This window comes from Alligator mississippiensis, chromosome 9, assembly GCF_030867095.1.
Source record: "Alligator mississippiensis isolate rAllMis1 chromosome 9, rAllMis1, whole genome shotgun sequence".
In the NCBI taxonomy this organism is placed as follows: domain Eukaryota; kingdom Metazoa; phylum Chordata; order Crocodylia; family Alligatoridae; genus Alligator; species Alligator mississippiensis.
Genome location: NC_081832.1, coordinates 74,029,081 through 74,042,433, shown reverse-complemented (window position 1 = coordinate 74,042,433; position 13,353 = coordinate 74,029,081). Strand labels below are relative to the sequence as shown.

At 49.3% G+C, this 13,353-nt stretch overlaps 1 protein-coding gene across 3 annotated transcripts; it reads left to right on the top strand.

Annotated features, from left to right (window-relative positions):
- The first annotated feature begins 1,336 nt into the window (after positions 1-1,336).
- Positions 1,337-12,793, top strand: LOC106737886 (uncharacterized). Of its 3 annotated transcripts, none has more exons than XM_059712894.1 (2): positions 1,337-1,810; positions 8,727-12,793. In XM_059712894.1, exon 2 carries the CDS (start codon positions 8,729-8,731, stop codon positions 9,725-9,727), a length of 999 nt encoding a protein of 332 aa, XP_059568877.1. In that variant the 5' UTR covers positions 1,337-1,810; positions 8,727-8,728; the 3' UTR covers positions 9,728-12,793. The 3 variants fall into 3 exon arrangements, with proteins under 3 accessions (XP_059568877.1, XP_059568876.1, XP_059568878.1); XM_059712893.1 differs by lacking the exon at positions 1,337-1,810 and adding an exon at positions 6,183-6,680; XM_059712895.1 differs by lacking the exon at positions 1,337-1,810 and adding an exon at positions 6,687-7,096.
- The last annotated feature ends 560 nt before the right edge of the window (positions 12,794-13,353 follow it).

Here is a 13,353-nt window from a genome sequence, read left to right as displayed (position 1 = left end):
TGTGATCCTTTGGCACAAAAACGACTAGACTTTGAGTGCCCGGGGTGTTAGAGAAAGCCTTGAAATGAGGGGAAAAAGCCCCGATTCTGAAGGCTTGATTTGGGGGGGCTGGCTCACGACGTCCGAGGGAGGCGGGCACCGCTCGTGCTGCAAAGCTGCGTGTTGCGAGCTCTGACTCCAGCGGCCAGGAAAGGGCAATGCGGCAGGACCCCCGCTGCCCCGCTCCTCCCCGTTCTGCCGGGCTTGGCTGCTCCCCAGACGTGCCTTGACATGCGTTTGTACGGAGAGCGATTCAGCTGGTGCCTTGACGACGCCGGGGGAGACTTACGTAACCCTGGGTTGCTGTTCTTGGCCCACATCCTGCAAGCAGATGTGCCAGCGTGGCCCTTAGCCCCTGCCTGCCCCCCATCCAGCCCCTGCACAGGCCCCGCTTGCCAGGCCCGGCCCCCACACCTCCAGGAGCTTTGAGTGTTTTATTCCCCCTTTTGCAAAGAGTCATATTTCGGAAAAATAAAGAAGTGTTGAATCTCGTAACCAACCGCTGCCTGTCACACCCTGGTCCGGACCTGGCTTGCTTTCCACGTCACTGCCTCAGAACGAGAGCAGGTAGAAAATGCACATGAGCAATCATTGCCAAGGCATGTTTTAGGTTATAAAGGTCTGACTGGAAACATTTCTGTTAAGTCCTAAGGAGTTACGTGACCACAGCACCGGTCCCCCAAGTGCGTGCTCAGGGCTTGACTCTGTAGGCTGGGATTTTCAAAAGGCGCCTAAGAGTTAAGTCCCAGTGCCTGGATTTCACTGTTTACGGCCCCGGTTCCCATTAAAATCAAGTCGGCACCTCAACACCTGTGAGGACCTGGGCCCTTATCTTCTAAAATCCATGATTAAATCCAGCCCTGTGAGCTGTCTGTCCGGCGCGCAGAGCTATCGGCTGGCATGGGGCTAACTCTGCCAAGACAGCAAGCGCTGGCCCTTAATGGGTGGACAGCCATAAACTCTGGGTCTGATGCTCCGCACATTCACGCAGCCGATTCAAGTTAACGCGTGCGAGCGAGCCTAATCCGGGAGTCATCCTAAAATCATTTGTGTGCGTGCGTTTAGGGAAGAGCCGGGCTTTCGAAGAGGGATGATGTACAATCCCTGCCACACTTCAACGCTGCCTCGAGAGTTGCATAGGCTAAGCCGAAGGGAGGCGTCCGCTGACACAGCCTGACCCCCGCCACGGGACGCCAGGGAGTAGGTTACACCCAGACTTTCTGGAGAAGTAGAAGAGGGAATCCAGCTGCTGATGCTGAGCGCTACTTTTTGGGAGGGCATCTAACACACGCAGCAGCTGTCGGACTTCAGCCGGTTGAGCCCTTGGCCAAGCAAACGAGTTCTCGCCAGGGGCAAAACCACCGGGGTTAAGAGACTGTTTTCACGTTTCCCCCTATCCCCAGCTCAATCAGGGCCAGAGGCAGCTCTCCCCCCCTCCGCTGTTCGGGGGGTAAGCTGGTTTCTGCTCAAAGCAGAGGAACAAAACCCGAAGGCACGCACAACCGCACACGTAAACACTCGCAGGCTCGGTTAAGCTGCAGGGCTAACGACTGGCCGGGAAGTCTCTGGGCCCGTTGCTGTTTTCCTTTACTGCTAATCCCATTTGGTTACGGTTTTCCACGCACACAGGAATGCTGATTCATTGCATTCAGGCTGGCGGGTATAAATACAGAAGTACAAGGGGGGGTTCACCAGCTTTCTTCCAAAAGGCACGAGAGAAACAGCAGACGCTTTCAAGAAGACACAAAAGACGGGGAGGGCTGTGGCGGAGGTAAGGTACAGAAGAGCGTTTCCATAAAGGTGATTAGTGAAACATCTTATCCTAGCAACGTTTCAATCACTAAAGAGAAGGGAAAGATAGCAAGAATATCGACGGTCTATGCTGGGGTTACATACCTCTTTCCATGTTCCTGGATTTGAATGCAATTTTATGACCACTGTATCAGAGTTTTGTAATAAATAACATACTGTGCTTCAAGATATTTAAGAAGCAATAGTTATTTTTAGAGTATTAAAGCTCTACCAGGGAGAGGGAGGGGAGCATGGCAACGGCAAAGGCTCCACAAATTGATGTAGTACAATACTGCTTAGAGGCCAGGCCTGTACCTTATTCCTACAAGTACTGTTTGGAGAACAGTCGCAAAGAAAGCAATGGGCCTGCTCACACAACTGGCTGCTGAATCGGGCAGAGGAACAGGGTTTACAAGGAAAGGCTGAAATAACTAGGATTATTTCATCTGGAGAGGACAAGAGTGAGGTGGGCTGATAACCACCCGTCGGGGATTTGAAGACTGTTGTTGGAGAGGACAGGGATATTATACTGTCTCTGCCTGCAGAGAACAGGATAAGGAGCAACCGTCTTAAATTGCAGCAAGGGCAATGTACGGGGGATTATTAGAAAGCACTCTCTCATTGCGGGGTGGGGTGGGGAGATGTCGTTAGCCATGTTAGTCTGAAGTCAGGTAAGAGGCAGAGGGTAGGTCTACATGAGATGCTAACTGCAGAGTAGCCTAATAACACTGCGCAGGAGCGGTGCCAGTACGCTACTGTGCAGTAGCATTAGGCTACGGCGCAATAAGTGTCACTAAAAACCCGCGCGCTGGCATTCCTGCATAGCAACGCGAGTTACTGCACATTCATTTAGTACTTGGTTAACCAAGGACTAAGGTTAATGCATGGTAACTGCAGCACGTTAATGAATGCGGAGAGGCGCCCCGAGTGAAGTTGCAGTTGCTTATGAAAGATTATGCATCTCTGATTCAATTAGTCCAAACTTTTTAAGTAGGAGAGCACCTTTGGCATTTAAAAGCAACCCAAAATCTACTGTGCACTGCCATCACCCCCCAGCAGGTAAGTGTGTGGGGAGGGAAGTGGGGGGCAGATGGAGAAAAATTATTTGGGGCGCACCTCCCCAGCAGATAAGTCCCACCTGGCCGGGGCCCCACTCAACTTACCCCTGCGCCTGCCTCTGCGGCACTGTCCCTCATTGCGGGGGCCTCGAGCCAGCCCCTACCCCTTCCCTCCCCCACCGACTGACCCGCTGGGCTGGGCACATGCATGCACGCGCGCACCCAGCCCCCCACCCCAGCCTCGGATCGACGCCAAGAGGCTCCAAGATCTACCGGTGGATCGAGATCCACTGGTTGGTGATGCATTAGTCTATAAGGCATAACTTTGCTTTGAGGGTGGTTTAGGGGCTGCTGGAAAAGGGAGTCAGGGCTTTGCCCACCCCTGGTTTAGACTAACCTTTGAAGACTGAATCATTTCAGCCTCAGGATCTGTGACTGTCTGCACTTAGCCCCGAGGTCCCCTCCAGCCCTCCTCTTCTACGCTCCTGAGAAGGGGTCCTGAAAAGCAGTGGGGGCAGCAGCAAGAGTTTGAAAAACTAAATCTATTAGCAGGAAACTGTCTAGAATTGATTTTCCAGAAATGCTATTCTAACTCCTCACATGGAGATACAACTCCAGAATACACCCCTATTTATTTAGGAGGAGATGATTCAGAAATAGATGCTATCGAATTGCTATTCCAGTCAACAAGGCCTAAGACAAAGACTCATTCTCCAAATGCCCTTGCCTTCCAGATCTAGTGTCCTCTGTCAACCTTTTAAAATAAAACTTACATAATTTATGTATCAATATATTTTATTCATATAGCACATGTAAGGAGTTGCTATTTTCTCCCTCTGATGATTTAAGAAATAAGTCCTCTGCCTGTATAGAGGGTGGAAAACAAAAGCACATTTAAGATCCATATGCCAGATGCTGTTTTCCCCTCAAATATTTCTACTTTATGTAACAGATGTTATGCAAAAACATGATGCTAATCACAGCCTGCCTTCAGTGCTGAACAGGGTTTTGACACAAGGTGAAAAGAGCAGGAATAAAACTAGTAAAAGCTCGCTTAAAATCTGATATGGTTTAACTTTGCTCTTCTGCATCCACTGCCATTCAGGACAGTCTCATGGACTTGACTAGGACTTGCACATGTGCACAAAGGCTCTTCTGCTGTGTGGGGCCCACACAGACTACTACCCATCATCTCCCTCCTGGAGGGAAGGCCAAATGAATCCTGGCTACTGGAAGCAATAGGGTATGGACGCACACCTACCTCTGGAGCCATTTCAGAGGGGAATGTTTCGAAGGGGCAGTTGCGGTTATGTCCTAATTGGTACGTCTGGACAAGCGGGGAAGGAAATGCATCGTTCCTAGCTTGTCCGCACCAAACAACTGGAAGTACCAGATGCTGCCCTTCTGAAGCAGCTCCAGATGTATGTGTGCCTCCACCGATGAGAGGAAGGGAAAGTTTGCAGAGGAATTGCATGGCAACACGGTTTGAAGAGGCACCGTGCGAGGAATAATAGACGAGGAGTCCAGGATTGATATCATCCACATTTCTCCAACAGTCACCAGCCCACAGCTGCACATAATTACGGCAAGTTCACTGGCACAGTCAATGCAGAGGGACTAATTCATCAGTACCTTTTCACTCATTTGCGCATCACGGGCCTGACTATGAAGATGAGGAAAGAGCTTTTGAGTGACGAATTACAAAGCTAGCTGCTCTCTGCGGCAGATGTTGCCTGCTTTGAAAAGATCATTTGCAGCTTTAGTGAGACACAAGATGGGTTTAGGGCCATCTGCTTGGATTTCAGTCCTCCCTGAATAACAATACAAAAGTTCAGAGGAAGAAACTCCTACAGAAATGAAGCTTGGCATGAATGCTACTCCTCACGGCATCCAAAGCAAATCTGAAGTCTCTCCGTTGGCAGTCTACTCCACTACCTACAGACTGACTCGAGCGCTTGCCTCCTGCAAGCAGAAGGAAAGTGAAGTTTGCTGCTTAGTGGGTAGGGACTAAATACGAACCTGGGGTCGTATAAACGCGCTTACAGCTCTCCTCTATCCAATCCCGAGACACAGCGGTTCAGACACGAGCCTCAAGATCCTCCTCCAAACGGAGACACTAGCTTCCCCGAGTGCATATCTGGTTAATATAGTGAGGGACAGGGACCCTGATTTTCTCCTATCAAAAAAAAAAATCCCCAATTTTCAGATTTAAAAAACCAAACCCAAAATCCACACTTTTCCATGATTAAAATGAAACTTCACCAATATATAGATGTATACGTTAGTGGTGTTTCAATCCGTATATTATAGTTTCATAGTTGGTCGGGTAGGAAGGGACCTGAGCAGATCATCAAGTCTGACCCCCTGCCGTGGCAGGAAAGGATGCTGGGGTCAAACGACCCTGGCTAGGTGTCTATCTAGCCTCCTTTTGAAGACTAATTAGTGGTGTTTCATTTTAATCATGGGAAAAAAAATAATGTGGATTTTGGGTTATTTTTTTCAATCCCAAAATTGGTTGTTTTGGGGTTTGTTTTTTTTAAATCAGGGAAAACCAGGATCCCTGGTGATGGAGAACAGCCTAAAAGGATGGCTCTGTCCGTGCTGAGCGTGTCGGCACGCTGTTGAACACACACGTTCTGTGGCATTTCCAGACTGGGTTTCTTGTCTACTAAAATAGCATTTTCTTGCCCTCCCTGCTTTCACCTGCCCCTCCCATAACGAAAAAGATGCTTTGCTAATTTGGGGGGGTTTGGAGGCTACCCCTGTGAGCTGACTGAGCATCACCATGAAGGTGCTGAGGTTTCTGCTAAAATAAGCTCTTCTTTCCAGCGCACGGGGAGGGCGCTGGGCACTTTGCAGGGTCTGGACTTCTCCAGACAACAGCGTAGCGAGTGATGCTAGTCTTGTGAAATAAATGGCACGAGAGGTGCTGTGCTGGTGCAGTTCTCGGGAAAGTGCACGTTACCGGTCCCTGTGAACGGGGATCACATTTTAAAAGCTGGGGGAGTGCTGCGATGGAAGTAACCGGGAAGTGACTGCCAGCACCCTGGAGTCCCCGAAGAAGACACAACAGCGCTGACAACTGTCTCGATGTCCTCGGTGCCTGTACAGCTGGCAGAGCCGCTCCGTGGCAACCCTTTCCCGCAGCCTCCAGCGCAGCGAGGAGCAGAGCCGGGGCCTCTCTCTAGCAGATGTGCCCTTGAGGGGCCCGAGGTTGTCAGCATCAATTAGTGCAGCCTCCAGGCCCTGGCAATGCCCCGGGGCGATGCCGCCTGGCCCTGGTAGCCAGGAACCATAACCCCTTCCCTTGCATTTCCTACCCCGAGAATCAAAACCAACCTCCTGCGAATGCTTAGAGGAATTCGATAGGACACACATCTGGCCACACCCCGGCTGTGGCTCAGGGACACGGGCACGGCACTGCATTTCCACTTTGCCCTTGGAAAAATGTCAACACATCAGCCCGTTCCCGCAGCCGGAGCACTGTGCTGGAGGGGCTGCTCTGCCGGTAATGCAATTGTCCTGCCTCGCTGACTCCATTCTGGCTTTTCAGAGACACGGGGCATTTATCAAATTAGGATTTGCAGGAAGGAGAAGGGATCCGGCAGGCTATATTTAGCAGCAACAACAACAAAAAAAAAAAGCAGCAGAATCAGCTGACTGGAGGCAGTAAGCCTGATGCACGGTCTAGTGTTAGACAGCTCGTCTTCTCTCCTGGAAGCGAGGAGGGTGCAGGACTCGGGAACTGCAGAGTAGAAACACGCCTGGCTCCGAGGGGAGAGAGACATTCAGGTAAGGAAAAGGAGGGGGCTTTAAAAGCTGGAACTGGAAGTCGTGCCTTGCCCTGGAGGCTGCTAAAATGGGATCCTACGGATGAGAGCTTCTGAAACTTCGGGCATCTCCAACGCAGGAGAAAGCAGAGACCTGCAGGGAGACGAGCCATAGCTGTTCCCAGCCCAGGTCCTGCTGTACCCATGACCAGCCCAGACCGTTAGCTACAAGGTCATGGGCTAGCACTCGGCCACGCAGCTCTCTAGCCCTGCGGTGCTGATGTGATTGCGGCAGCTGTCTCGCAGAGTTTAGCCAGATCAGGTGAAATCCTTGCAAATATGCAAGGGAGGAGAGGGAAGAAGACCAAGACGGATATCAGCCCGATTCCAGAGGGAGGCATTATTGCAAACGTGCCCTTCGACGGACGGAGCAGGCACGTGAGTAAAGGGGCGTTGCCGGGGCCTGGCACCTTTAGATCCAAACCATTTCTCCCAGTGGGAAAGACTCCAATGGGAGCAACACGAGACCTTGATTTCCCACCTGAAGGCATCAAAGAATAGCAATGAAGACAGAAAGCCTTCTCAGCATGCTCACAGACAGAAGTTACATTAGCAAGGTCCAGACGGGCTGATGTTTCTAGCTGTCTGAAATGAAACCTGTAATAGAGCCAGCAACAGAGCAGAAAGCATGAGCATGCACAGCAATTTCTACTCTGTATGCCAAGGAAGGGCACAGCCCCTGCATTTCAGATGTAGTCTGTGCCTTGCTGCAGAGGGTTTCTGAAGCTAGAATTGATTTCCAGTAATAAAAGGAAGAAGAAAAAGAAAGCCCACAACACACTCACACACATAAATGGCTATTTCCGCACGTATGCATTTAGAAAGCACAATGGAGCAGTACAATTTTGACCAAGTAGTCCCATAAAAATCTGAAAGTCAAAAATTGGATCTGGGCTATATGAGCATTTTTGCAAGCAAATGCTTAAGCCAAGCTTTACACCAGAAACAGTACTTTAGGAACTGAAACCATTTCAGGGTTGGATGCTAGTTAATAAACGGGGTAGACCACATGTGCATTGGCTTTGTTAGGGGTAGAATAGGAGCCCTGACTGCTTGGGATGGTCCTGGATTTATGGCCCTCGAGCCTACGTAACTACTGGTCTACAGCCCGTAGCACTGATGAAAAGGGGTGGATTTCTGAACCACCATTTTTTGTCATTTCTGGGGGAACAGATCGAGTGTAATATCACCGCCCTGTCCAATACTTCACTTAATGGAGAACCAGCTCCTATCCGTGCACAAAGAAGGACTCCATTAACCGGGCCCCAGTCCTATAGTCCCCTTACGTACCCCCGGGCAAGGCTCCATATCACACTGTGCAAATGAACGGAAGTGCCCTATCGAATACGGGGAGCGGGATTACCCCGGAAGCTTCTTCTGAAGCTCTTGTTCCTATATCCCGACAGCGATATTTAGGGACATACCTGAATTGTGGTGAGACAAAGGGTTTTTCACAGCCTGCTTGGGGCGTGCAAAGCCGATGTCGTGGGTGTTTGGCGGTGGCCCTGCCCCTTGGGGCTGATGGGTGGAGAGCCCAGGGAGGAGGGGGGACTGCTGGGGGGGCCCGCATTTTATTTTATTTTTTGCTGATTTTTCAGATTTCGCGGACCATCCCGGATTTCACTGTTCCCACAAAATCCACAAAACTACGAATTAAGTCGGTCCCTACTGCTATTGAACCAGCAGGCACGTGTAGGGCTGGGCTGCCTGATTGTCTTGCCACAGCTCAGAGGGATGAGCTGCGTGATTCTCTTTGCTGAATTGTTTTATCATTTGCCACATGTGAATAATTAGCCATTTAGTACATTTTATTCATGGCCTCTGCCAGGAGCGCCCCCCCCCCCCGATTAAAAAGATTTACCAGCTGTATTTTTAAAAGGTTCCCCTGTATATTATTGCTTGCTTCTTCACTACAAAAAAAAAAAGGAAGAGGAAGAGGATCGTATTCATCTTACAGTTCCTGTATCTGAGTTTCATGTGCCAATTATGTCTTGTATATTTTTTGTAGCCATGGCGCCCCGGCTCAGACTGAATATTACAAAGCCTCTCCCAACCATATGTGAAACCCATGAGGAGCTGCAGGAGGATTTAAGCAGCAATGCAAGAAGTTTGGGAAGCTTGTCTACCAACTCAGATCTGTGCTCCAGTGAAGATTACCTTCAATCCATCTGCCAGTTAGCAAGACCCACCTTCCCCGCGATACCCGAAAACCACCCGAGGGTCCGAGACAAGACAACGCTTCAAGAAGATCGGCGGTGCCCGAAGCCTGCGGTGATGCCAAGAGCAATCCCCAAATGCCAACTGACCAACATCATCTCAAACATCATGTCATTAGAAAAAGTTCATCTAGTTTGTGAAGAGGGAAAACCGTACCCTTGCTCCGGGGATGATCCTCTAGAAAAGCTGTATGCACAAGCAGGAAAGACTCATCATTATAAGGGTCCTGCCTCCAGTGAAAGCTTAAGCGCAGACTACTCACAAAGCAGCCCTTATAATACCAGCAGTGACGAAACCCATCTAGTCGACTCTCAAGATAAACCTACAAAGAAGCCAAATCTGCCCAGGATATTCAGTTTTCCGAGGCTTCCCTCTCCTGGGCCAGTCCAGAGAGAGGATCGCTTCCCAGAGCTGAAATCCCTGAAAATCAGTGAGAGGTCAGCGTCAGGAAGCGATCAGACTCAGAAAGAAAACTGCACCATGTTAATCAGCGGTAAGCGAATATGGCCACAGCCAACCAGAGAGAAACTTCCAGGAAACAAGTTTCTGAGATGCTCTCTAAGGCGGCAATATAGCCTGTTCAAAACAGCAGACAGCGCTGAAAAAGCGGAGGTGGATTCTTCCAGCTACAACAGAAAAGCGGCGGGAGAGGCTCTTAGTAAGCAGAGATACCTGGAATGCTTTCAGGTAGCTAGAAGAGCCCTGATCCATAACTGGATCTCCGAGTGCAAATGTGCCTGGAAAGAAGCAAAGGTTAAAGCCTGCCTGCTTCCGGCCATTGCAGAAGTATGAGCAAGAAGGATGCTGAGCCGTAATCTTATTTGCAAGAAATGGTGGGCGCTGCTACTTGGAAATTCTCCCTACCACTTGCATCCATTAAGCAGACAAGAGGGCTGCAGGATAGGTTTGCAGATGAAGCAGACACATTTGGATCCATTGCATCTCTCACGGATGAGCACAGAGGCAATTTGGATACTCAGACCCTTTACTTTTCAAGGGGAGAGCATAAGAAAGCAGCAAGTGACGGTGGGAGGCAGGAGTTTATAACAGCATCTTGCATCTGATCAGCGGCATCCACTGCTCACGCCTGTCCTACACCCAGAGAACGTAGCCAAAGGTGGATAACATCCTTCCTGTCTGCATCGCGCTCCTCTTATTATCACAGCTTCCATCACCCGGGACGCGCCTCCCTTCACGATAATGCAAAAAACCCTCCATTTATCATCGCTGCACACACGGTCACAAACCGCTCAATGGCAACAACTTCAATGTTCGCTACTGGATAAGTGCACTGCTTCGTGTCATAATTAGCGAATGATGTTCCAAGACTGAATCTGTTGGCAGACAATTAGCAGCAGAGTAATTTGCCTTCTTAAAGGGGTGTTGGTTGCAGCTGTGTTGGTCGAAGGACGTAGGCAGACAAGGTTCTTTGGGTAAATCTTATTAGACCAACTCAAATTTGAGCTGGTCTAATAAAAGATATCAGATTTGCCTTCTTAAAGAAATACAGCAGCAAAAATAAGTCTGGGTTTTGAGGTTTTTTTGCTTTACTGTGAAAGGAAACTTGTGAAGGATACTTGGGCAGTATGCAATATGCTCTCTCCGATGATGGAGTACAGATTTTGAAAAAGCCTGGTGTGTATCACAGCAACTGTGCTCCCTTTCCATTTGATGTCTTGTGGGTTAAATAGGTCTCCATGGAAATGCTCTAAAAATTAGAAGAGGCCTTTCATGAACACACTCCATTAGAGCGCGGTGTGGGGAGGGATTGGAGAACCAGGCACTCGTTGTGCAGTACGTGTTAGCTCGGGCCTTGCGTTGCTGCTAGAGTGCAATGAAAATGCTCTGCTCTTTCAGTGTTACTAGGGATCCACGTGAAACCCAGCAGCCCACGTACTCTCACTCTCTTCATAGCATTATATTACTCTGCATGCATGTATAAAGCTTTTCCACACCCACTGCTGGATACACCTGCATCACCTACAGAACGCACCTGTAACGTGTAAGAAGCCAAATAGGTCACAAACCAATACTGCAAATGCCACGGTACTGTAGGAGGCGCATTCCCGGGGACTGGAAACCACAGGATCCTAGTTCTGAATGCAAGTCTGCCACTTATTTAGTGTAGTGCCTTAAGCAAGTCACTTAATTTCTGTGCCTCAGTTTCCTAATCTGTACTGCACCGCTAATAATACTGGCCTATATTTGCATGAAGCGCTGCAAGATCCCAGGAAGAAAGGCCTTGTGCAAATGCATTATGTCAGCAGGTTGTGTTTCTCTGTACACCAGCCCCTATCCTTGAATACAAAGCAACTCAGCAGCTGTTCATGCTGTGTCCGCTAGGAGACGGACAGAGACAGCCTCAGTGAAGGAGGTTACAGCACGGAGGGTAAAAACAGGTGTCGGTTTATCCTGGGTCTGATTGTCCCATGGGGACAGTCATTTATACACCCGGCTTGAAGGGCAGTTAACTCGGACTAGGCTCCAGTTGTTCTCTCAAATACTTCACAGGTACTTAAAGTGGCACAACGGGCATGTACATCTGTAGGGTCCTGGCATAAAAGTCTGTCCTGGGAGAAATAGGACGTCTGTTTTTAGCTTACAAGTGTCCATGGGGGGAGATGGTGCAGAGGAGCTAGTGCACTGCAGCATCACCCCCTCTTACTCTGTAATAACTCTCCTATGTAGACAAACCTGGAGTCAACAACCTGGATGTCTGCTAAAACAAAGCACAGGCCTCTGCCCACCACTACGTTTTCCATGGCAGAAGCAGGAAAGCATTTGAAAAGCTCCTGAATACTGACCAGAGATCAAGCCTGTCCTGCACGTGCATTCTCATTAACGAAGTGTTAATCGACACGAGTGTTTCACAGTGCCTCTGCTTCAAGCAATATTTTCAAGAGACATGTAGAAGCAGTTTATTTTAACCTGCCATTAATTACAACTGCTGATTGTAGAGCAATTTAGATGTATTAGTTGCATTGTGTAGATGAGCCTCTAAATGGATGTGTTGCAGCCTAATGAGTCCTATAGAGGATTGCCAGGGCACTTAGTGACTTGGAAGTGGAAAACCTCCGTAACAAAATCAATTATAGATTTGCCATTTCAGCCATCACAGCCCGTAAACGACAGGCAGGCTAATACAAATGCACCTCTCTTTACTCAAAGACGGGCATAACCCTCCCCAACTGGCAGAGAAGTGCAGGGCAAAGCACCAGCCAAGAGCACTCATTGCTGGGTTATTAGGAGTGAATTGCTTGGCACCTGGGGAGTGATGGCAGCAGGCTGTTGGCTCCGCTTAGGAGGGAAACCTTTGTGCAAAGCTATGCTCGTGAAAAATGCGTAGAAACTTATTCCTGTAGAAAAACAAAACCGAAGTAGCTTGGAGGAAGGGGGCAAGTTCTGATCCGTGTCTCGGTGCAGTGCATTAGTGGCACATCTCACCAAACAGCCGACTCGGCCATATGGAAAGCCCACGATGGCCTTGGTGCCCGTTGGACCCTGGGAGAGAGTTTGAGGAGGAGGGAAATATTGCATTGGCTCTTGCTTTCCTGACCAGTACAACAAGGACAAAGTACCGGAGGGCAGCCCAATTGTCCTGCCCTCTCTTGTGTCCTGTTCCCCTTCTGTACGTGCAAACCGTTTTCTTGAGGCACCATCTGGATGGAAAAGATAGTGTGTCCTTTGTGTCATTCCCGTCCCCCCTCCCAGCTTTATTCTGTAATTACCCTTCAACTAAATATGAGGCTGCAATGCCTCATATTTATGAGGCTGCAATGCCTAGCAAATCTGTTGTTGCTACTGCATGTATCATCAGTGCTTTGGAGAGCAGATGCAAATAAAAAACATACAACCTAATTGTCTTCCTTGTCGGTACAGTGCCCGCTATTTTCAATGCAAATGCTGCCGACGTGGCATTTAGGATGCATGACCCTACACACAATATGGAGACACAACTCCGTTTTTGCTGGTGACTCCCTTTTGTGCGTGTCCGTCTTTGAAAGGCCGAAGCAGCTCATGTGCTGAGCTGTGCACTGCTTTACCATGTAAAAAGTCTGCATTCAGCTACTGGGCCCAGGTTCCTTCCTTTGGGGCGGGCTGGCTTTGGAGGCGTGGGAGGTGGAAAGCAGGAGCTGACGTTGCTCAAAAGGAATTGGCTGGTGAATGCAAGAGGTGGCATTAAGAAGCAGCCAGGTCTCTAGAGCCATAATGACAAGAAGAGGCTGCTCTTCATGGACTCGGTTCTCCATGGACTCAGCGGGGATTTTGAAGATGAGAACTCATCCATGGGGAAAACAAGTCAAAGAGTTGAACTAGCGAGACCCAGTCCTTGTAGCAGACTGAGCTGGGACTATAAAGGATGTCACCAACTTGTAAGGACAATTCAGGTTAGAGCCTGTGTAGACAGGAAGCCGGAA

Coding starts and splice junctions, on each gene's coding strand:
- LOC106737886 (XM_059712894.1), top strand. CDS start 8,729: ATGGCGCCCCGGCTCAGACTGAATATTACAAAGCCTCTCCCAACCATA.